The sequence below is a fragment of the Coturnix japonica genome, chromosome 1 (genome assembly GCF_054131305.1).
Source record: "Coturnix japonica strain WE chromosome 1, WE-NBRP24, whole genome shotgun sequence".
In the NCBI taxonomy this organism is placed as follows: Eukaryota; Metazoa; Chordata; class Aves; order Galliformes; family Phasianidae; genus Coturnix; species Coturnix japonica.
This window is the reverse complement of record NC_140663.1, coordinates 99,748,023-99,770,703: the sequence shown is the minus strand read 5'-3', so window position 1 is coordinate 99,770,703 and position 22,681 is coordinate 99,748,023. Positions and strand designations below refer to the sequence as shown.

The 22,681-nt window shown below is 41.2% G+C and overlaps 2 protein-coding genes across 9 annotated transcripts in view; one reads left to right on the top strand and one right to left on the bottom strand.

The window, feature by feature from the left end:
* The window catches only part of TMPRSS2 (transmembrane serine protease 2), a 34,367-nt gene extending 29,147 nt beyond the window's left edge, over positions 1-5,220 (top strand). For all 3 annotated transcript variants that reach the window (XM_015882911.3, XM_085548468.1, XM_015882901.3), the window contains exons 11-15: positions 848-1,023; positions 1,700-1,795; positions 2,721-2,863; positions 3,666-3,818; positions 3,998-5,220. In XM_015882911.3, the coding sequence (XP_015738397.2) occupies positions 848-1,023; positions 1,700-1,795; positions 2,721-2,863; positions 3,666-3,818; positions 3,998-4,009 (580 nt within the window). In that variant the 3' untranslated portion in view covers positions 4,010-5,220. The remainder of the gene's footprint in view (positions 1-847; positions 1,024-1,699; positions 1,796-2,720; positions 2,864-3,665; positions 3,819-3,997) is intronic.
* An 859-nt stretch (positions 5,221-6,079) lies between these two features.
* On the bottom strand, positions 6,080-22,655 carry LOC107323611 (interferon-induced GTP-binding protein Mx). 6 transcript variants are annotated; one of them, XR_014946433.1, is made up of 15 exons: positions 22,624-22,655; positions 20,175-20,491; positions 18,576-18,768; positions 17,824-17,961; positions 16,398-16,552; positions 15,137-15,275; positions 14,443-14,641; positions 13,387-13,465; positions 12,446-12,568; positions 11,832-11,973; positions 11,018-11,126; positions 10,749-10,907; positions 9,788-9,864; positions 8,126-8,350; positions 6,080-6,609 (listed from the first exon to the last, which is right to left on the bottom strand). XR_014946433.1 is itself a non-coding variant. In XM_015882889.3 (14 exons), exons 2-14 carry the CDS (start codon positions 20,400-20,402, stop codon positions 6,376-6,378), a joined length of 2,091 nt encoding a protein of 696 aa, XP_015738375.2. In that variant the 5' UTR covers positions 20,403-20,491; positions 22,624-22,655; the 3' UTR covers positions 6,080-6,375. The 6 variants fall into 6 exon arrangements, 5 of the variants coding, with proteins under 5 accessions (XP_015738375.2, XP_085404548.1, XP_085404544.1 ...); XM_015882889.3 differs by lacking the exon at positions 11,018-11,126; XM_085548422.1 differs by lacking the exons at positions 8,126-8,350; positions 11,018-11,126.
* Positions 22,656-22,681: the final 26 nt, after the last annotated feature.

Below are 22,681 nucleotides of genomic sequence, written 5' to 3'. Positions count from 1 at the left end.
TGTGGTCAGTTTTTGTTTTTGATTTTATTAGCTCTCTTTTATATTATTTGTCTATTTCACTGTTTTTTATTTGTAAGGGACACAAGTATCTGAGCAATGATTTTCCCCAGGTTTTTTGGACATGTTAATACATTTGCATTACAGTAAAAATCATGCTGCTGAAGTTGACTGATGAAGTGAGGCTAGCCAAAAATAAGGAAGGCATGAATTACTGTTTGCTTTTGCCTTCAGAAGTAGAAGCCAAATACATATATGTTATTGATCACGAATAGTTAAGACAGTTCTTTGAAGGTTGAGTACTGTACCTAGTTCTGGGCTCCCCAGTACAAAAAAGGCAGGGTTCTCCTGGAGAGCGTTCAGTGATGGGCTACAAAGATGATAAAGGACCTGGAGAATCTTCCCTATAAGGAAAGCCTGAGTTAACTGGGCCTGTTCAGCCTTGAGAAAAGGCAACTCAGAGGGGATCTGATTAATGTTTACAAGTATCTTAAGTGGGGGAGTCAAGGAGACATGGCCAACTTCTTTTCAGCAGTCTGTGGGGACAGGACAAGGGGAAATGGCCATAAACTGGAGCACAGATAGTTCCATACCAATATGCAAAGGAACTTCTTCACAGTAAGGGTGATGGAGCACTGTAAGAGGCTTCCCAGGGAGGGTGTGGATATTCAAGACCTGCCTGGATGCCTACCTGTACAGTCTGAGGTAGGGGGCCTGCTTTGCAGGGGGCTGGATTTGATGATTTCTGGATGTCCCTTCCAGCCTCTACAATTCTGTGATTCTGTGGTTCTGTAAGCTGAGTTTCTCTACCAGCAAAGCAAACCTTCTAACAATTGTTTATTTTCCATAGACAATTTTCTGACCACTACATCTGGACCGTTTATGCTGGGATTCTGAACCAGAACGAGATGCACTCAAGGCCTGGATACAGAGTGCAAAAAATAATTTCCCATCCAAATTATGATACAGATTCTAAAGACAATGACGTTGCCCTTATGAAGTTAGATACACCGCTGACTTTTACTGGTATGTATCCTGCTCTTAAAAGCAGTCATGCTTCTTTGTAAGCAAGCCATAGAAACTGGAATATAAAACATTACTTAAAGTACTTCATACATATAGGTTCTGAGTGTGTGTAGGTGCTATACTTACAAGTCCTGTATTTCAGTGCATCAGCTTAAACCTACTAGAGGTAATCTGGAGGGACTCTTCTGCTGCTGAGTGTAGGGAGGTTGACTGCTTGCTAGAATGTTTGTCTGAAATCTTTTATTTCACCTTTCTTGTATACAAACATTGAATCCTACTTGCATTAATGATTATTTTCAGCAGGGTTTTGCAAACAGGATGAAGCTAGTTGTTGGAAGAGTTTCTTCTTTGTCATTCTTTACTGTCACAGGTGCTGGTGTTAACTGTAGTAGGTAGCCAGGTTGCCAGCTGAATCAAGCTAGAAACACTAACTCTGAGCCTTCCTCACTTAGAGGTCAGAAAGCAGTAGTAGCCCTCTAGGAAGGAGAATTGCTTAGCTTTTCACAGCTGCCTGCATTGCACAGCATTGCTTATCTGCAAAGAGGGTAAAGTACGGAGAAAAAAGCACAGTATGCATTTAAAACAAATGCTGGTCATGCTAAATAATGTTGTATCCACTTGTTTTGCATTATGCCTGGACATCTGGGGTTAGACTGTCACTGTGTTTGCTTTGTAGATAATGTACAGCCAGTTTGTCTGCCTAACCCAGGAATGATGTTCCACCCTAATCAACAGTGCTGGATATCTGGGTGGGGAGCAGAGGTCCAAGGAGGTAAGCATGGCTCTGACATGTCTGGGTCTTTTACACAGCCAGTCCTCTTCAGCCTAGATAGATTTGTAGAAATTGAGAATGAGAAAGGAGACAAGTTTTATGTCTGTATCAGAAAGCTGAGAGGAGGTGGTTCTGGGTAGCCTGGAGGAAAGAAGGCTCTGGGGAGACCCGAGAGCAGCCTTTCAGTATTTAAAGGGGGGATATAAGAAAGAAGGGGACAGGCTCTTCACCAGGGTCTGTTGTGGTAGGACAAGGGGAAATGGTTTCAGACTAAAAGAGGGGAGATTTAGATTGGATATAAGGAAGAAATTTTTTACAATCAGGGTGGCGAGGCACTGGCGCAGGTTGCCCAGAGAGGTGGTGGATGCCTCATCCCTTAAGACATTCAAACTCAGGCTGGATGGGGCTCTGAGCAACCTGATGTAGCTGTACATATTCCTGGTCATTGAATGGGGGTTGCACTAGGTGACCTTTAAGGGTCCCTTCCATCTCAAACGATTCTATGATTACATGAAGGTTGTGATCTGGTGTAGGTTTGGGGCTACTGAATTTGGGATTTGCTGCCCCCTATTGCTGGAACGCGAAACTGAGGAGAACTTTTTCATTCATTGCTTTACTCAGGTGCTTTTAATAGCACCATGGCTACTATAGTTGGCTGGGCTTGTAGTAGGCAGGTCCTTATTATCTTGTTTTACAGTACACTAACAGTAGTGCAGAGTAACTAGCCCCTAGGAAAGGAGTTCTAATGTCAGGGTACTTTCTGCATTACGGACTATGCATCTTAAGTGTCCATCCCTGAATTTCTCATAAGTTTATTTTGTCTTGAGTAGCACTAGCCACTGAAATTTGTAATAGGAATGTAATGTGATGCTTGTTCTAATATTGTCTTTGTGTTTATGTGTTTCCATGCATTTCTCAATTCTAGGTAAAACAGCAAATGAGTTGAATTATGTCATGGTACCCTTAATAGAACAATCTCTGTGTAATTCTGTCTATGTCTATGATGGCATAGTCTTGCCTACAATGGTCTGTGCTGGATATTTACATGGAGGAATTGATTCTTGTCAGGTAATTATTTCTAATTAACACCTAACAGTGATCTAGTTGGTTGTTTTGTGATCTTATTCGTGGGGATTTTATCATCTGTAAATTCCAAACTGATACAACTTTTAATATGTTTCTACTTTGTATATATTATGACTAACAGTTTAGTTGGGCTTCTAGTTTATTTTGTGGCACATCCTTTAAAAGGGAGAGCTTTTGTGTCATGCTCTGCATGGGGGCCAGTGCTGAGGTCTTGTTTAATATGCTGAGAGACTGAGGCAACCTTGGTATGTGCTTCAAGGATGTTTGGTTATCTCATACTTGAAAATGAACAAATGCTCTTTGTAATCACTACAATACTGTAGCATTATGCATGTGAACAAGGAAGTCAGTAAAATCTGTCTTGTTTAGTGCTTTGGGCAAACTCTTTTCATCCATATGGTGAATAGTCTTCATTTAATACATTAATTGCCATAGTGTTTTGTTGTAGTTGCTCTCTTGCAAAAGCTCTTTCTTTTGAAATCTGACTCATATTCCAAAGGGAAATGGTTTTAAACTGAGACAGGGGAGGTTTAGGTTAGATATCAGGAGGATGTTTTCACACAGAGGGTGGTGACGCACTGAAACAGGTTGCCCAAGGAGACTGTGGATGCCCCATCCCTGGAGGCATTCAAGGCCAGGCTGGATGCAGCCCAGTCTGGTGCTTGGCAACGCTGTGCATAGCAGGGGGGTTGGAACTGAACGACCTTTGAGGTCCTTTTTAACTCAGGCCATTCTGTGATTCACTGGTTGCTAGTCACTAACAATGCACCAATGTTTTGTGCAGGGTGACAGCGGAGGTCCTCTGGTAACAAACAAAAGCTCGGTGTGGTGGTTGGTTGGAGATACCAGCTGGGGAACTGGCTGTGCTAGTCCCAATAGGCCTGGAGTTTATGGAAATATGACGGTGTTTACAGACTGGATTTATAAAAATATGCAGGTAAAATGTTTCTATCTTTCTAAATGCCCCAAGTTGTAAAACTTGTATTTAATCATTTATATGTCCCGTGACTTACTTGACAATAGCGTTATTCCATTGAGAAGCATCCAAGTAATTGATAAGATGGTCTGTCAGCACAGCTGGAGCCTTTATTTTTTCTTTGTTTGTTTTTTAAACAGGCCAACAGATGACAACGCCATTTCTCGTTCAGCATTTCTGAGAACAAGAAAAAATGAAGCCATGGGTGCCTGGGATATTTATACACTTTTACATGTGATTTTTCTTTTTGAATTGTTTTTTTTTTTTTTTTATTATTATTTTTAATTTTAATAACCTGAAGGATTGCACACTGGATTATGTGCTGGCTACAGTGACTGATTTTAGTCAGTGAGGGATTATCACAATAAGCACCTTTATTGATGGGGTGCCTGGCAGAAAGTTGTTCTGCTGACTGCTTGCTGAGATTTGTTTTTTAGCTGAGTAACTTTCACTTGGTAATCAGGTGCAGGTTTAAAATGGAGATTTTAATCACAACTTCAGATTTTTGTAGCAGGATGCTGAGATGGTTTTGTAGGGTTTTAAATTAACCGTTAAGTAATGTGAACATTGAATCTTTGAGCTGCTGGTTGGCAACGTAAGAAGAAACGAATGTATTTTTGGTATATATGAAGGGAAGTTTTCATGCACTACGGTAGTAGAGGCACAGAAAAAAAAAAATACAAACTGTATATTCAGGTAGTTGTAAATCCTCAGGATCATGACAGCTGTCATCCAACTCAGATTGCTCCAAGTAAGATCAGTCTGATCCTCTCGGTAATTACAAGTGCTCTTCTGCCTTAAACTGCTGTGAATCCTGAAAGGGCAGGACCTGCCGTTGCTCCCGATGTAGGTGACAGAAGAATACTCCAGAGCTGCAGCAGGAAAGAGGGAGCTGAGCATCCTGCCAGCGAGGTCCCCTGCCACATGCATCCAGAGGATGTGATGCTGCTCCGTGGGGTGTGCTGCAGGCAGCAGACCTCTGGCTGCAATGCCCGTTTTGGGGGCTGGGTGTTCTGGATGAGGAGACACAAGCCTGTGTTTCTGCCTAACCAGATGAACTACCTCATTTATTAAATTTGGCTTTTAGTACTTTAGAGCTCTCTCGTAGGTATCTATCTGCATGATGTTTTTAGCAAAATACAATGAATAGCAGAGTGCCACTTTGACTAGTATTTGGAAAATAATTTATAATCACAGGACAAAGGATCAAAAAGCCATAACAAGTCACTTCTATTAAGAAGGATAATTTTTTTTTTGAAATAAATGACTCTACTAGTCTTGTTTTCTGTTGGTACCGCAATGCAATTGCCTTGCATGGAAACACTGCACCAAATAAAAAAAATATATTTTTTTTTACAAATAATTTTCCTTTGTAGTAGTTTGTTTCAGATGCCTTGGAAGCAGCTGCTAAACTCAATGTCTGAAATGCTCCGAGAAGCTGGTTTAAGAGAAAAAGAAGCAGGACAAAAAATGCAAGAGAGTTATCCAAGGGGTTTCCTTAACTCCAGAATATCAGGTTCTTGAGTAAACCCAGGGGAAGAACTGGCTGTTAAGGGTTGCTGGATGTCTTTTGAGGAGGGGGCTGCTGAAATCTCTTGGGCTTATGAGACGGAGTTAAATGAGGAAGTTTAGACTGAAAAGCAGCGGGATGAAGGAATTGCACCTTAATTTGTTATTACACTGACCAAAGCAGTGTGTAACTGCCTGTTTTCTCTGTGTGTTTTCAATAGCATGTCAGGCAGCCCTTAGGGGTTATCATGAAGTAGTTGATAAGTTGAAAGCACGTTTAAAATAGAAATTAAATGTGTTTCAGTGTTATGGTGTCAGGTTTTTATAGGGCTGGTGAGCTGCGGTGCTGTAAGTCAGTAGCAGCAGCCGAGGTGGAAACCACTGGTAGTACTTAACAGGGTTACAAATGCTGCATGCTCCAATGGGTTGAGTTCTGTGCTGCAGAAGTCAGCCACCCATTGCTGCCATGTCACAAAGAGAAAGGGACTTAACAGTGATGTTGTATTGCATGGGCACCTTTTATGCAAGGCAGGAAATACAACAACCACAGCAAAATCACAGATAGTAGTAGAGGGACCACTGGGGTTGTGCAGTAAACTTGATCTAGGAAAGTTATGTGATTTGAGTTCTACAGTTTTGAGGTTCTACAGATAAAGGCTCCCCATCCTTTAAAAAAAAGACAACAAAAACAACACAACCACCTACCTCAGAGCTCAAGCTTTCAAAAAATATATATATTTTAATGATGTACGGAAAGACAAAGTTTATAAAATGATTGTTTGAAAGTGGGATAACAACATTTTATCACAACTACTGCAGAGGAGCTTAGACAAGCATAGGCATATCAGACTATGGAAAACAAGCCAGAACTAGGCTGCTAAATCATTAGAAACATCTAAAAACTGGAATTAAAGGTTGGTGCTAATTTTAGGCTTTGGAGGATTTTGCACAGTTTCTCATTAATGCTAGAAAGCAAAAGCAGAAAAATGCTTCTGAAAGATGAAGGAATCTACAGAGACTTAAAGTCTACCAGGTACTGGTGAGCTTTGTTGAGGTGACTAATTTGCTCAGTCAGTAACTTCCGATGGTGAGCAGCTTCCTGATCTTCCTGGAGTAAATGGTTTAATTCTTCTTTTCCTTGCAAGAGATTCAACATTGAGATCTGCAAACTATCTCCATAGTCGTGAAGGACAGTAGAGAGGATGATCAGAGGAATCTGATTGCTCAGGCGTTTACTTGCTCCCTACAAGAAGGGGGAAGAAAAAAGAGTGAAGAATTGTTTTCCTAAAAAAAGAAAATATGGGCTATTGGTACTCTATTAAGAAGTGACAGCACACTTTTCAAAGACTACATGGAGTTGCTATTCAAAAGCTGAGTGTTTCTAGTATCTAAAAAAAAATGCCATTAATTCCTTTTGTTCTAAAAAAAATCTAGAAGTTAAGATTTAAGGGATTGTGAGCTGTAGCTTTATTTTTTACCCCCTCCATGAACTAAACCCAAGGTAGACTAGTCCCAGCTTATCTTTCTCTCTGCCAACATTGATAAGAATTATTCTGTGACTAGAAGAGCACTTCAACATGAGTATCTGGCTACAAATAACAGAGGTGCTATTTTCCTTTCTTTCTGTGGCATGTGTCTTGAAAAGGCCAGCAGGTATGTGCCAGTTAGAGGCACATTTGTTTTGGAGGTCCAAAAGGGCTTTGGCCACCCATCTCCAAGGAAGACTTGGGCTTTTGTGGCTTCAAATGCTGCATTAGCTCAGCAGCTGTAAATCTTTCATCTACAAGGCTGGGAACAAGCTGACAATGAAAAAAGACAAAGATATTTAGAAAGAAAAACTAGTTTGCAAAGTCAAAATGGAGCAATTCAGCAGAGTCAGCAGGCCACTTACTGAGCCTATGTATTCTGTTATTCTGGAGCTAAACCCTACACAGAATCTTGACCTTTCTTAATTGGATCATGCATGCCATTTCCAAGGGCCATGGACACTTACAAGCTTAAATCTAATTTCATCTCATGTATTTGGCCTTGCGTAAGTCTCCAGGAGCTGTGATGCCCTGGTGTTTAGTTACTGTTGAAAAGGGTGGTAAGGGCATTTACAAATGTACAACTGTTCTTCAAGACTCTGTGGTATATCAGAAAGTATCTGAGGTTGGAGGGAAGAAGTTTATGTAATTCTGCCCTTGTCTTTTGCTCCCTGAAACCTTCTCAATGCAAAAACCTAACAGAACAGCCTGAACATTTAGTTGCAGGAATGTTTTGGAAACCTTTCTATTGAAATTCAAGGTGAACCACTACCAAAGTTAGTGCATTAATATTTAACTTGGTGCTTACTGAGGGAGTTTATGAAACAAAGATCAAAAGCATATTCTCATACTGTGCATTCTCTTGGCTGTCTTGCTCCAAAATGATCATTTGTTAAAGTATCCCATTCATCTCCACTTAACCTCTGAGATGTTTGTGATGTGGCATAGCCACTATGATCTCTACAGAGGGACAAATCCATTTTAACCAATCATTTGACTACTCCTCCTCCTGCCCTCAGAGCTTAGAATCTGACAGCTCTTTTACTGAAGCAATAGGGCTCGCCATCATCCAAATATCATTAATTTCTCATTACAGGGCTAAGGGCTCTTCCCCATCCTTTCCTCTCCTCCAAATCAGGTAAGTAACAGTCCTTCCATCCTCCTAGCACTTGTTCCCATAGGAGAAGCCAGCCAAAGAGCATTGGTGTACTGTGTTATAGCCTGCAAACTTACAGTGAAATAGGCCTTTGTGTGAGAAACCATTTCCAGGACAAAGCTGGGACCTTGATTTGAAGCATGTCTCAAACCAAGAGCATTGATGCTTTCTGCCTTGGCAACTTTTAAATCATTTGCATAAATTTTATCCTGGCAGTATACAGCTCTCTCAATTTTGAATTGAGTCTGGATGCAATTTTTCGCAGCTGTTGCTTGCTTTTCTCTAATGCAACAAATTCTGGCCTGGAAAAGAAAAGAACAAGTTCTGAGATGCTTAGCAACATCCCTTGGGAAGCAAAAATGGATGCAGTTTTCAACACCTCAATGCAGCACTTGCTAATCCCAGTTTGGCTCTTGATGCATTCTTTGGTGCTTTAGCTTCTGGTTTGTTTCCCATGAAAGAGCAGGAAAATGTAGTGCTTTGTACCCTCATGAGAAACAAGTGGGATCATGTCAAAAACAGTTGAAACCTGGTGCTTCTATCCTAAAGGAAAATCTCAACTTAGCATTCCTACACCAGAATAAAATTTTTTCCTCCAGAGTTAACAGAATCTCTTTTCTTCCTTCCTGTAATGCTATAACGTGATAGAAAAGAATAGCAATAATAGCAGAGTGGCACAACCCTGGGGTGCAGCAAATGAGAACAAGCCCAAATGCAGCAACAAAACAAAACAACAAAAGCTGCTTACCCTTGGAAGGCCTCCAGTAGGCAGGGATCTCCAGCAAGACATGCTTATCCCCATTGCCAACCCCTAAATGAGGTCTGGGAAGGGGTGGATCCTGGCTCCACCACTTCTGGTCACTCAGACCACCTGAGCTCCCCAGGCTGGCTCTGCCTTCTCACCAGGTGTTCCATCACTGCTTCAGGCTGTGACTTAGCATTTCTGCTACACTTTCATTGTGTTATGCCTGAAGACACTACACCTCTGTGCTTGGCTGAAACAGCTTGTTTGCTTACTGTTTGATTGTCCTGGGACTTTAATAGGGTTTGGCCATGCAAGTCACACAGCAAACAGTTGTTGCAGTTGCATCTGTCTATGAGTTCCCCTTCAAGCAGCATTCTGTGAGTAGGTTCTGCTTCGTGGCAGGCCAGCAATGTCTCTCACCTCTTCTTCAAAGCTCATTCCCAGAAAAGGTCTTCAAGGACACCCGTACTGTTTAACTCCACCCCAAAGCCCAGACTCCTCCAAACTGCAAACAGGAATCTTCTAACTCTCATGGTTAAATGGCCTGCTCATTAGATGCTGCTATGATGGTATGATGCCTGCCTTGTCTAACGCTGGCTTGCCTTTCAGAAAGCAAAAGCACTGTGCTCCAAGGATGCCCACATGCTAACAGAACATTGCAGAACTTGAAACAGGAGTTACTGATAAGCTCTTCATGGCAGCCATACCAGCTTTTCTTTGCATTGCGCTGTGTGCATCAAGAACGTGACCAAAATGAACAGAGAACGTATGCTTTAAATCTTGTCAACATTGCACCAAAAGGCAAAGTGGACTTTCATCAGAGCCATTACAAACATGCAGTTGTTTGTAATATCTATATAAAAATCACAGACTGTCAGGAAATCAGGAATCATCACACATAATGCAATGGAATAGGTACCATAAGCATGGCTATATTAACAAACATCATTCTGTTTTGCTCTTGAATTATCTCAGCTTATGGCTAGTCTCTCACCTTAGCAGCTTTGTTCAAGTTCTGAAAATAACCAAAATGCTTGTTAGCCAGCTGCAAAAATTTCTCTTCGACCATACCTAAGGGAAAAACAGACAGACAAAATAAAGTCAGGTAAGAAAATGAGGTTTTTAAGTTATTGTCGATACAGGGCCTGTAAAAACTACTGTCTCTCTGTGTTCATGCTGAAATAGCTGGGAACCTGTCCTGACGTAATATACCTCTATGACCTACAAACAAATAGGAACTTAGATTTCTAGGTCAATGCGCATGAGTCACTAAGGATCACTTACCATGTCAGATATTTAATATCCCTGAGATTTCTTAGATAAAGCAATCTATGTGCCTTCAGTTTGACCGGGTGGTAAGCATATCTGCCTCTCATCCTCAGAGTGGCCACTCCAAGGATTGGAGCTGGTGCCTGTAATACAGGGCCCTGACTGGCACAGATGCTGTAGCTGTTATCTAGAGCAAACATGGCAGAGAAATGATTGTGACATACTTTTTCCTTTGGTGATACTTATGGGATGACTTATCCTTTCCCCCATCCCCAGAAATCACTGTGTAATATATATACCCTTATGAAAAGAACTGGCAAAGAAGTTGGATTCCCAGTTCTGGCTTGTGAATCCCATTAACTAAGCCTGGCAGTATCAGCCAGCTTGGCTGGCACCAAGTAGAATTCCAAGATGCTATTTCTTTACAGTATTATGTATTACAGTTACCTTCTAATTTCCCATTCCCAGCCACTGGGAAGTGTACTAAAACATTCTAAAGGTCATTTGAGGTCTCAGCTCTAGAGAAGGAATAATTCCACAGGTTGAATGGGATTCACTTCCACATTGAAGCATCCCAGTTGGAGCTCTTGCTCCATGAGTGAGAATAGCGGCTTATTCTAGACACAAAATTACCAGGCAAACCAGTGTCACCCATGCAATGGCCTTGTGTGGCCTTTGAGACGTACAGATCACTTTGTTCAGCATCATAACAGCTGGCTCCTCCAGCTTCGCAATTTGCTGTTTTATAATGTCCTCAAATGTCCAGTAGCTGATAAAGCCCGGGAACTCCCAATTATGGTACTGGTCTTCATGTTTGGACACTTCACTGCATATGATTTCTTGAACTGTAATATTAAAATAACATTGCTTTACATTAGGTTACTTACTTCATAAATTTCTGATTAAGAAAGAAGAAACTAGAAAATGCTTAGAAAATGATCTTAGTAAAACTCACCTCTAAAGCAACACAGTTACTGCAGAAGGAAGTTGGCGCTCATTGCTCAGAGCCTTAATTAGTTGACTCTAGTTTTTTTCTTTCCTCTCTATAACATCATGTTGATTGGCTTGGTACACCATGGAAAGGACATGAGAGTCAACGACACACAGCAGTGTCTGTCTGCCTCCCTACATATTTGTATTTGCCTCTGGCTTACTATATGCCTACAGCCTATTTATACCTGTTTTAGAGCCACAATTGATGTTGACAAAGATGTGCATCAAAGACTAAAAGAACTTGATTAAAGAGTTACTTGACAAGTTATTGCTTGACTAACAAATGTTGCTATGTCATCTCTGAAAAGAAAAAAAGGGCTACTCTTTACAGGGTTATAGTTATTGTAGTCTTGGAATTGTTTCTCCCACATCTTAAACAAGAGCTGAAAAGAACAAAGAAGATGAAAATGCCAAAACATCAATGACAACACTTAATTTGTAATATAGGTATTATTTTTATTATGGTTGCCGCCGTTGTTTAGTGGAATAGTTCAGAGAATCAGCAGTTAATTCTCTGCCAGAAGTCAGTCTTTATTTTATAGCTTTGTTGGGAGAAATCCACTGATCTCTCTGTAAGGACAGTGATTTGCACAAGCTGGGTCTCTGTCTCTAAGGGCCAAAGTGTAACTACAACATTGCAGCAGATTCTGATTTTTCACTTTTTTTTTTTAAAAAACAACAACAACACAACAGCATATTGATGATGTTGTCTCAATGTAAAAGCTAGGGGATGAAATCTCTCAGATCAGGTGCAAGTGGCAGTTTTCTATGCTTACCTTTGGCAGAGCTCTCCAGGAGCTCTGCTTCCCATCTCTGAAACTCTCTGCGGATTTTTGGAAACAGTCTGGTTTCATTTCCAAACCAGGATTCCTTTCCATGCATTGCCTGAGAGATGTCTTCGTTAAACGCTTTGATCAACTGTAATGAATCAAAAAGGAACACAAAAAATAATCAAAGTACTGAAGCTTTATTTTTTCAGACTAACCTGTAGGCGTTAAGAAAATCCACAGTCATTTGATATTATAGACATGACTGAAGGCATTGTTTCCTTACATCTTTCACGCTCATCGCTCTTGGTTGCTTGGTTCTGCACCAGAGGGCGGTGGGCATGGAACAGGTTGCCCAGGGCAGTGGGCAAAGCCCAAGTGCCAGAGTTCAGGAAGCGTTCGGACAACGCTCTCAGACAGATGGTCTGAATTTCAGGTTGTGCTGTGTGGAGCCTGGAGCTGGACTTGGTGACCTTTGTGGGCCTCTTCCAACTTTGGATATCCTATGATTCTACAAAGACCCCTCAATGACAGATTCCAGAATCACCCTGGTCCATCCTGTTATCTTGCTTTCTTTAGAAGGGTCTTTTCTGCTCTGTAACTGAAGCAGAATTGATACTTACTCCTGCAAAGAAAAGCATCTTCTCATGGTCAGTTTTGTGTATGCCTTGTGTGTACTTTTGTAGTTCCTGCTTTGCTTGCTGCAGCGCATCAAGTATTTGGTTCTCTATTGCAGGCAAAGTTTTCTGGAGGGCAGACAGGAAAGACTCTTAGGTAGGCTGAACACATCTGGTTTTGGAATGAAACTACAGGGGAAATATGACCATCAAGTCTGGGAGCTCCCTGAGATGCTGGGGTTAACACTGCTGCCAGCAGGCAGAGGAGCTGCAGTCTAGAGCAAGACTTCACCTACAGTGAGCCAAAAAGTGTCTCATGTCAACTCATGATGTAGGGAGTTTGCTGATCCTTCCATTCCTAACAAATACAGAATTGAACTCAGCTGTTTGGTTGCTTTATTTTTTATGCAAGTTCACATAAATACAGATTTTTCCTCATTCAGGTTCCTGTACTTTAGTATTTTCTCTTCATGGAGTAACATGTATTGTTTATACATATATTTATATAAAATAATGAAAGTAATATATTAGTCTAATAAAATCATTAGCTCTTCCTTGAGATTTTTGTAGACAGTTTCAATTGAGAGAAATGATCATATTTTAGAAAGCTAATGACAGTAGCTTGTCATTCAGCCTATTAGCACTGTTCACAAACAAAAAGAAGCACCACAGCTGGTCTTGAAAAGGGCACGGGTTACGAGTCACAAGCAGGTGAAATATGATGTCTTTTGTCAATCCTTCAGTTAAAGGCAAAGCTGAGGACAGATTACTGTTTTCCTTCCCTCCAACTCTCATCTCTGTTTGTCCTTGGATTGCTTATGGGTAAAGGATAGACTTATGTATGCATAAAAAGAAAAATATTGCTGAAAGGGAGAAGGGAGATTTTTTTTTTAAGATAGCAACTGATTTTTTCCTAGCATGACATCTCCATTACTTACAATACTTACCATAGTATGTTCCACAAGTTCATTTGTAAGCTTATTTGCCAGATGAGAGATAGTAGCCTTTTTTTCATCCAGAAAAATGCTGAAAATAAACAAAAACAAAACAAACAAAAAAAACCCCTGCTATCTTATTTCTGCTTGTGAGAAGTATGCCAGTTCAAAACACTTCCCACTTATTATTCTCAGTGATTGATTTTCTGCTAAGTCACTTTCTGGGGAAACCTGTGTCTTCAGCACAGCCAGCGTGTTTTCTAATGCTGAGTTTCATGGCGTTTTCCAGTGAACAGAAATACTTCAGTGCTTAATTGGAAGGGCTCATATGCTTACCTTGTCTTTTTTTTTTTTTTTTTTTTTTAAGAACTATTCAGTCTTCTGAGGTTAATTGCTTCTAGAATCATAGAATCATCTGGGTTGGAAATGACCCTCAAGATTACCAAGTCTGACTGTAAACCTGCCTACCAAGTCCCATTGCTACACTATAACCCTTAGTGCGCATGTCTTAAATTCCTCCAGCGAGGGGGACTCCTCCACTTCCCTGGGCAGTTCACTCCAATGCTTGACCAAAATCACTTCCTAATATTTAACCTAAAGCTCCTTGTTACAACATGAAGCCTTTTCCTACCATCCTATCACTTGTCACCAGAGAGAAGAGATCAGTCCCCTCCACCTTGATGCAACCTCCTTCCAAGGTAGTTGTAGAGAGCGATGAGATCTTCCCTCAGCCTTCTCCAGATTAAATAACATCCCTCAGCCTTTCATCAGAACACTTTCTTTCTAGTCCCTCTACCAGCAAGCTTTGTTGTCCTTAGAGAATCATAACTGGTTTGTGTTGAAAGGGACCTTTAAGATCATCTGATTCCAATCTCCCTGCAAAAGGCAGGGACACCCCTCCCCCTAGACCAGGTTGCTCAAAGCCCCATGCTGCCTGGCCTTGAATGTCTCTAGGGAGGGGACATCCACAACCTCTTCCAGTTTAAAGCCATTTCCCCTCATCCTGTTGCTACATGATTTGAGGTGATTTCAGTATATTTTGGGTTAGGTCCTTTATGTGAGAAGTACCTGAAATTTTTGTGAGTCTCAAAGAATTCTCTCTCTTGCTGAATTACAGAGGCCAAGGACAATTCGTTGTTGACGTCCTGTTGCCCGTGACACTTCACAATCATATAACCTTTTCTGAGTGGAACGACCTCATTTTGCATTATCCTAAGGACAGTCCCTTCAGTTCTGTGGTCCACCAGATCTGGTTTAGTGAGGATCCCTGTGAAGTTACCCAAAGACAAAGTTAGTCAAGCGCAGAAGTTGAAGGTGGAAGAGGTACAGTAGGACATCTCACTGTAAGAGTGGAAATGTTCCCTACAGTGTTTTTCTACGGTAGCTACACTTTGTTTTGTTTTCTGTCCTAGAAACCTTTCAGCTCCTGGGCTTTGCACTGTAAAACTTGCTCTGCAATTAGACTCTCAGTTCACCTTTTGCTTTGCAAACACTTCCAACAGAGAGCAGCAAGGCTTTCCTAGCATTAACTCTGAGATTTTCAATTTTCAGTTATTCACAATGTGAATGCCAGCTAGACTCAAATGTGGGATATTTTTAGAGCTAGTAGATCACTTCCAGCTTTATAAAGGGTTTATTTTGTCTATTTATTTCTTCTTGGAGTAGCTTTGAATTAGAACTTCACAGTTCTAGCATGAAGTAGACAACATCAGACTGTCACAGAAATAAATGATTCACACTTTTAGCTTAAAAAATTTCTCACCAAGTGTCCTTTCTCCTGTGGGGTCCACCTCTTGAGCCATTTTCAGTGCTTCTGTTGTTGCAATATCCACATTACATGGTACCACAACCAAAATGATTGTCTCTTTGCAACCAATATATTTTTTAAGTAGCTTCTTGATCTGAAATGTAATACAGTAGTAAAGAAGTTCAATGAAGTCAAATGCTTGCATGTAGGATGAGACCACTCCTAGCAGTACAAGCTACCACACAATATGTCATACTGTGGATATTAAGTGCTAAATAATGGAAGGGAAATGGGTTAAGAGATTAGCGTAGCCTCTTTTCTTACAGAAGGATAAATGCAAACACTTAATGTGAATGAGAACAGACTATTGTTATATCTGTCTTAAAAAAAAAAATCACATAAATTACACAAAATTTAACATCTCATTCTAAATAAAATTTAAACTCTTGCGGATAACATCTTTCTTTAGGGAAATGAGATTTTCATAAATAAATAACGTCATAAGAAAAATGAGTTCTGATGCCTAGTAACACACTTCAGGAATGAAAGCCAGTCTATAGTACAGTACAGCACAGACAGCTCCAGCGCATCACCCTCACAGCTGGCCCTATCTCTTGGAGTTTTATTTGCTTTCCCCAGCATTTCTTCTAAAAGTCACCAGGAGAAGCATACAGGTATCTTTTAACACACACACTGTTCACTTCAGAATGGGCCTGTTGAAATACTGTAATGATTGGCGAAAAAAATGACAGTTCCCCTCACATGTACACTGTCAGCAAAGGATGACAGAGCACTGAGCTAGTAAAAGCGCTGACCTGCATTCTTGCTCTAGAATAGCTTACATGAACTCAGACATTTCACTTTTGCTAAGCATCTCCACAATACTGAGAAGATGCAACCTGTTTGGGATTCGACTATCCTCCAGCTTGTGTTCCAGCCTTATGGGCATGGAGGTGGTTCTGTGTTTAAGACCACCTATCTGCAAAACAGAGTCTGCAGCGGTGCTGTTCCCTGTTGCTCTGGCAGGTGCTTGGGATGGCTCACTTATGCCAGCATGGGCAGCTCCCTCCTGCACAAGGAAAGACGGGAGGTCCTGGTCCTCACTGTTCCTATCAGTAGTGCCTTTCCAAAAACTAGATCTGTTTGCTAGTGTAGCTCTTGTGATGGCTCAGAAGCCCAGCATAATAATTCCAGAGTCCTACAGCAAAGATTTGCACGTAAGATAGGCTACAGAAGAGAACATTTATGTAAGTTGGCAGATAAAACTGACAGTTACCTGTTGGCCATTATCTTGTGGCTGGTTCCCTGCGGCAACTCTGGCAATTCCAGGAAGATCAATTAGTGTCAGGTCTGGGACGTTTGGGGACCAGATTTCAAGGGAAATTAGTTCTCCACTAATGTTACCACTAGTGCTAGCCACTATATCCTGAGCTGCATGGTGGAAAGAGGAAAGCAATGAATGCAGGCTTCAGACTCTGTATAGAAAAGTAGGTGAAGGGGGAATATGATAACTTCAAAAAATATCTACTATCACTTAAATTTCTTTTAGGCATGGATTTTTTTCAGACCCAGACATTAATGTAAATACATTTTTTTTTAAAGGTCAACCCCTACCTCACTACAACCTCCTTTCAGGTGGTTGCAGAGAGTAATAAGGTCTCCCCTGAGCCTCTACTTCTCCTGACTGAACAATCCCAGTTCCCTCAGCTGCTCCCCATCAAACTTGTGCTCCAGACCCTTACAGATTTGTTGCCTTTTTCTAGACATGTTCCATGGTTTCAGTATCTTTTTTGTAGTGAGGGTCCCAAAGCTGAACACAATACTCATGATAAATATGATGAATGGCGACGTTGTAGAGTTGTGCTAGCCAAAGAAATAAGAACAAAACTACTTTCACGTTTAGAGCAAGTGCTTGCTGCACTTAGAGTAACAAAATATTTTCTCATACTTCATGAAATACTGTGAGGTACAATGACACAAAGATGATAACAGATATTCAAAAGGTTATTTATAAGGAAAAACTCACCGATATGGATGCCTTTGCTGGGAAACGCTGAGGCAATCACCACTGGGGAGAGATCTCCAAAAGAGAGGCCTTAGTGGTGGTCAGCCCTTAAATGAGGAGGTGGAATCAAGCTCCACCCCTTCTGGGAGCACAGCTAACTTATTCTCACCTGTGCTCCTACACCTGGCCTGACACCTGCCTCAGCTGATTAATCAGAGGTTCAGGCTGTGATTACCAGTTTCCCAAACAAATACCATAAAAGCTGTGACAATGCAGTGCCTGAGATGGTGGTCACAATAACTGACAGAAATTCTGTACGCCCTCCATTCTGCCATCTTTCACTTTTCTCTTAAATCATAGGCTTTCCAGCCATAGACACCATATGCATTTCCTGAGTATTTGATCTGACATCATGAACCACTTAGGGCTTTGCATGCTTACAGCTTGACAGACTTCCCAAACAAGACAAATAGCATTCAGGTGACCACACAGCCTGAGCCTTTGTCAGATGTCATAGGCCATTTTCTTCACTGAAGCAGTAATTAGCACAACTCTCTTGCACTGCCTCATCTTCTTACACTCTACATTCAGTTATTGGCTATAATCTCTGTGTGAGTCTAAGGAGTGTTTCTCAGTCTAAGAAAAGGGGAGAAAGAATTCAAAAGAGATTGAGCATGGGCAGTACACTACATTTTACCTTCTGTTATTGCTTTCTTCACCGCTGAGGCATCCTGGAGTTGTATTTCCGTGTCGTGGTAATAAATTACCCCTTTCCATTCCTCAAGAGTTGTTATTTTTTTCAGCTTAAGTTCCAGAGGACCACGAGTAATGACACCTACAGTAGCGCCAAAGACAGAAAAGACACAGTTATGCACAACAGACAGTGTGTAAGTGGACTGGGTGGTGTGTGCAGAGTTGTCTAATACTTCACAGAAAGGCACAGAAAAGCTTGCAGAGCCAAAGGGCTCTCATCTGACTTCCTTCTCCTTGTCAACAGCACTATGTGAGGTCAACCATGGCTTGGCCAGCCAGTTTTGCCTTTGATCTAAAAAAACAACACAGAAACAAATTTCAAAACTATTCTTGCATGTGAAATCAATACATTTTCCTAGGGAATACACAGAGTTAGCTGATGCTGCTGCTCTTCTGCTTGCCTACAATTTGGAGCAAGTATGTTAGAGTACAAACTTCTTATTTCTCCTCCCTTCTCCACCCAGACCATGCAACCTGTTGGAGTAACACTGCAGTGTCCCACCCACACATCTGTTTCTTCTACTGGAAACCAGAGATGGGAAAGCTTCTGGAGTCTCATGATTTAGGTATAGCCTCAGTCATAATGTCATAACGTTATCGACTCCTAAACGAGGGGGGGGGGGGGAGGAGGGCAAGTCCTTCCACCTCATCAGTGTCAAATAATTCAGGTGAAAACCCCAGAAGGTGAGTTCATACCATTACGCCTAGGAAGAGCAACACCAGACAAAGCTTCAAGGACAGAGCTTTTCCCAGAGTTCTGGTCTCCAATCACTGTGATCATAGGCAACATCAGTTTGTTTCCTATATCAAGCCTTCTCAAGCTCTCAACAAGGTCAATGCAAGGTCGAATCTTTATGTCATATTCATTGTGAAAGCTGTGTTCTGCTGCCTGTTGGAGAAAAACTTACAATTAATTTCATGTAGTTTTAAAATAAACAGAAACATTCCAGAAACAAAGAGTAAATATAAACACAACCCACCTACCCAAAACAACAACAAAACACATTCTAGGCACCTTTTCCAGCTCTTCATTCTCTAGTAAACCTAGAGCACCAGTCTGTACTTCATATCACTTTGTATCCTAGCACCTTCATGCTAAAAAAAGGATGGATATAATTATGATTAACTCTACTGGGATTGGCTCAGTGACTGAAACAGTTTTGGTAAAAATAGCCAATTTTCTACACTGACCTGAAAGGTGAAAAGTAAAAAGAGACCTCAACACTGAAGATTTTTTTATTTTTATTTTTTTTTTAAATAACTGTCATTTTCTTCCACTCATACAGATGCATGGAAGGATACAATGTAAATAGAGACTGGCCAAAGAGATGAGATTATTTAGTTATTAGTATTAGCTTATTAGATCTTTTTTGAAATTTGAAGATTTAGTTGGCAATCAGTCGCCAGATCATTCTGCTGTAGTGTCCTTAATAGGTGGCTAAAATATTTCACATCTTTCTCTGAAGTTCACATCTTTCTTTGCCAGATTCTATCTGGCTGCCACCATCAATTCTGTCTAAGAGAGTCACCTCTGAAAATATCTCTGTCAGATGTCATCAAAGTGAGCAATTTTTTCTTTCAAGATAGGAAAGGTGGTACACATCTCTGCCAGCAGGTGTTTTAAAACCCTATTGACAGCCCTTCCATACTACCTTTGGCACAGGCTGCTCAGGGAGGTGTTGGAGTCACTGCCTCTGGAAGTGTTTAATGAAAGGGTATAGATGTAGAACTTAGGCACACAGTTAAGTGGGCAACATTGGTCTTGGTGGATGGTTGGACTATATGATCTTAGAGGTCTTTTCCAACCTTAATGATTTTATGATAATCTCTCTGTGTTAAATACAGATTATTAGTAAAGTTTCACAGAATTATCAATCACACAGAATTATCAAGGTTGGAAAAGACCTAAAAGATCATCCAGTCCAACCAAGTTTCTTTATGGTCTGCTACCTTCAACACAAACATCAAGTAAAAAAATATCCCAGATTTTAGGATTCCCATTTAATGATGTTTGTTAATTGTTCCTAATGGATTAGATAGTTATTACAGATTACATTGGTTGCTTGTCTGTTGCCATGCTGTTCATCACATGAGCAGTTTTTATGCCAGAGGATTAATGGTAGGCACATGTCTTCCTAGCTACGCAAATGACTTTTTGACATTGATCCTAAAAATTCTCCTCTACTTTGGCCTAACAAGTGCCCAAAGAGATGGAGGAATTCATTTTGAGGTGCAACGTAAAACACAGAGGTGAGCATGGAGGGTATCTGTGCCTTTCCCTGCCACCTGCCTTACCTCGTCTTTGTCCTTTTCTCTGTCATTCAGCTTCTTGAACACTTCCTGCTCATTCTCAGGCTTTCTCTCAGTTAGCTCCGGTACTTTGAGAGATATCTTCTCACTGCGGCCTGGTGGCAGAGAATTCCAAGTAAACCCACACGGTGCTGGTATGGAAGGTGGGTTAATATCCTGCTTTGGGAACTGACTGCCAAATGTGAAAGCTGAGTTCATCGGTAAACCGTTCATGTTCTGCTGTTCTGGCTTGCTCTATGTCTTGTCCGTATGTACCACACTGAGCAGTGATTATTATCAACACCAACCACTCTTGACAGCCTCTGAAATCAACATTAACAGAGAAAAATTAAACAACGCTTATACCTCCTGGTTCAAGCTCTTAACTGAGACCAACTACCCAAACTCTTCTCAAATTACTAAGATTGATCTCCAGAGGAAAGACTTCCCATCCCTGGAGGCATTCAAGGCCGGGCTGGCAGCTAGCTCTGGGCAGCCCAGTCTGGAGGTTGGCAACTCCACTCTTAACAGAGGGCAGGGCAGTAACCTATGTCTCCAAGCAACTGGACACAGTGGCTCAAGGATGGCCTTGTATCTGAGAGCAATCTCAGCAACCATGTTGCTAACAGAAGCAGGATGAAATCTTACCAGAGGACAAAGAATACCTGTTTGCAGTTCTGAATTAGAGGGGATGGGGGTGCTAGGTCAATTACTGAAAAGCGTAAAATACATTGTAAAACAAACAAACCAACCTGAAAACAGAGAATAAAATTTAATTCAGAAAAACAGCAGAGGGACAGCCACCTGGAGAATACTGGCAGATTGATTTTACTGAATTACCTAGGATTAAGGGACCAAAATATCCGCTAGTCCTAGTGGATACATTTACTAGTAAGCCTGTTCTCTGGTTGGTTTAAAAATAAATACTTTGCACTTTCAGCTGATGTCAGTATGGGAAGATCATATAAAACATAAGTGATACTTCAAATGTGTAAAACAAGTTTACAGAAATAAAAAGAGTAATTCTTCACTTCCTACTCAGTCTAATTTATTATTATTATTAATATTCCTCTCTCCTTTCACCAAAATAAAAAATAGACTGTGAGGAAAGTGCATGATTTAGACTAGCAACAGGAGACAATTCAACTACTCAGGCTGGGTATTAGGAAAAGTTTCTTCCCTATAAGTATTCTATCATCACCACAGCTGCTGTGACACTTGCCATGCTGCTTTCCTTGGAATGTATCTATAGGCATCTGCAGTCTCTGTGCCAGCAGCCTCCTGCCACCCCATAGGAAACCTCTGGGCAGCCTGACCCAGCTGAGGCCACATGGATTGCAAACAGCCTGACAGTGAGTTGCCTTGCTTTTCTTTGGCAGCCCTGGTTTCACTTCTTTGGGAGTAGTCCCAAAACCAGCCACCAAAACCAAAGTGCAAAGCTGTAGTGCTGAGCATGAAACCCCCTTTTCTCTCCCAAATATCACTTGTGTTACTCTGTGTCCAGCCAGAAGGGCATTCAGAATTCTAACTGTCACACTGTGACCAGAGGATACCTGTGCAATCTGTACAGCCTCTGGGCTGTATGCTATCTGTACACTATCTGAAAAAGTATAGCAATGCAAAGGTCGCAACACTGTACATGCAAAATGCTGGCCAGATCATTCTGCTGACCTCTGCCCCTACACATTACATAACTTAAAAAAAAAAATAAAAATGTGTTCTAATGCAAATGCTGTCTCTCAGTCATCTTTTAAAGACAAGCTAAACAGAACTGGATGTTTTAACCCGTGTTTTGTACATTACCAAATCATAAAATCATTTGGGTTGGAAAGGACCCTTAAAGATCACCTGGTCCAACTCCCCTGCAATGAACAGGGGCACCTACAGATACATCAGGTTGGTCAGAGTTCCATCCAGCCTGACCTGGAATGTCTCCAAGGACAGGCCACCCACCACCTCTTTAGGCAACTTGTGCCAGTGCCTTACCACCCTTAGCATTAAAAACTTCTTCCCCACATGCAGTCTAAATCTCCCCTCTTTCAGTTTGAAATCATTTCCCTTTGCCCTGTCACAGCAGACCCTGCTGAAGAGTCTCTCCCTTTCTTTCTTACAGCCATCTTATCCTTTAGATATTGAAAGGCCTCTTTTGCGCACCCCCAGAGACTTCTTTTCTCCAGGCTGAACAGCCTCATCTCTCTCAGCTTGTAGAGGAGGTGTTCCATCCCTTGGATCATCTTTATGGGCCTCCTCTAGACAGACTCCCATAGATCCATATCATAGGCTGGCAAGACTACTAATTTTTCCCCACCCTAGAAAATAAATTCCACTCCTGACAACCTCAATTTTAACCATGCTTACTATAAGCGCTTAAGCAGCCTTACCACCTTCAACTATTTAAACCAAAGGCAACAATTAAAAATCACACAGTTAATCTTAAAAGAAAGTAAAGTCGTACCTGCCAGAGTCACACAGCAAGAAGAAATGATTAACTATATTCAGCTGTGCAGGGTGCT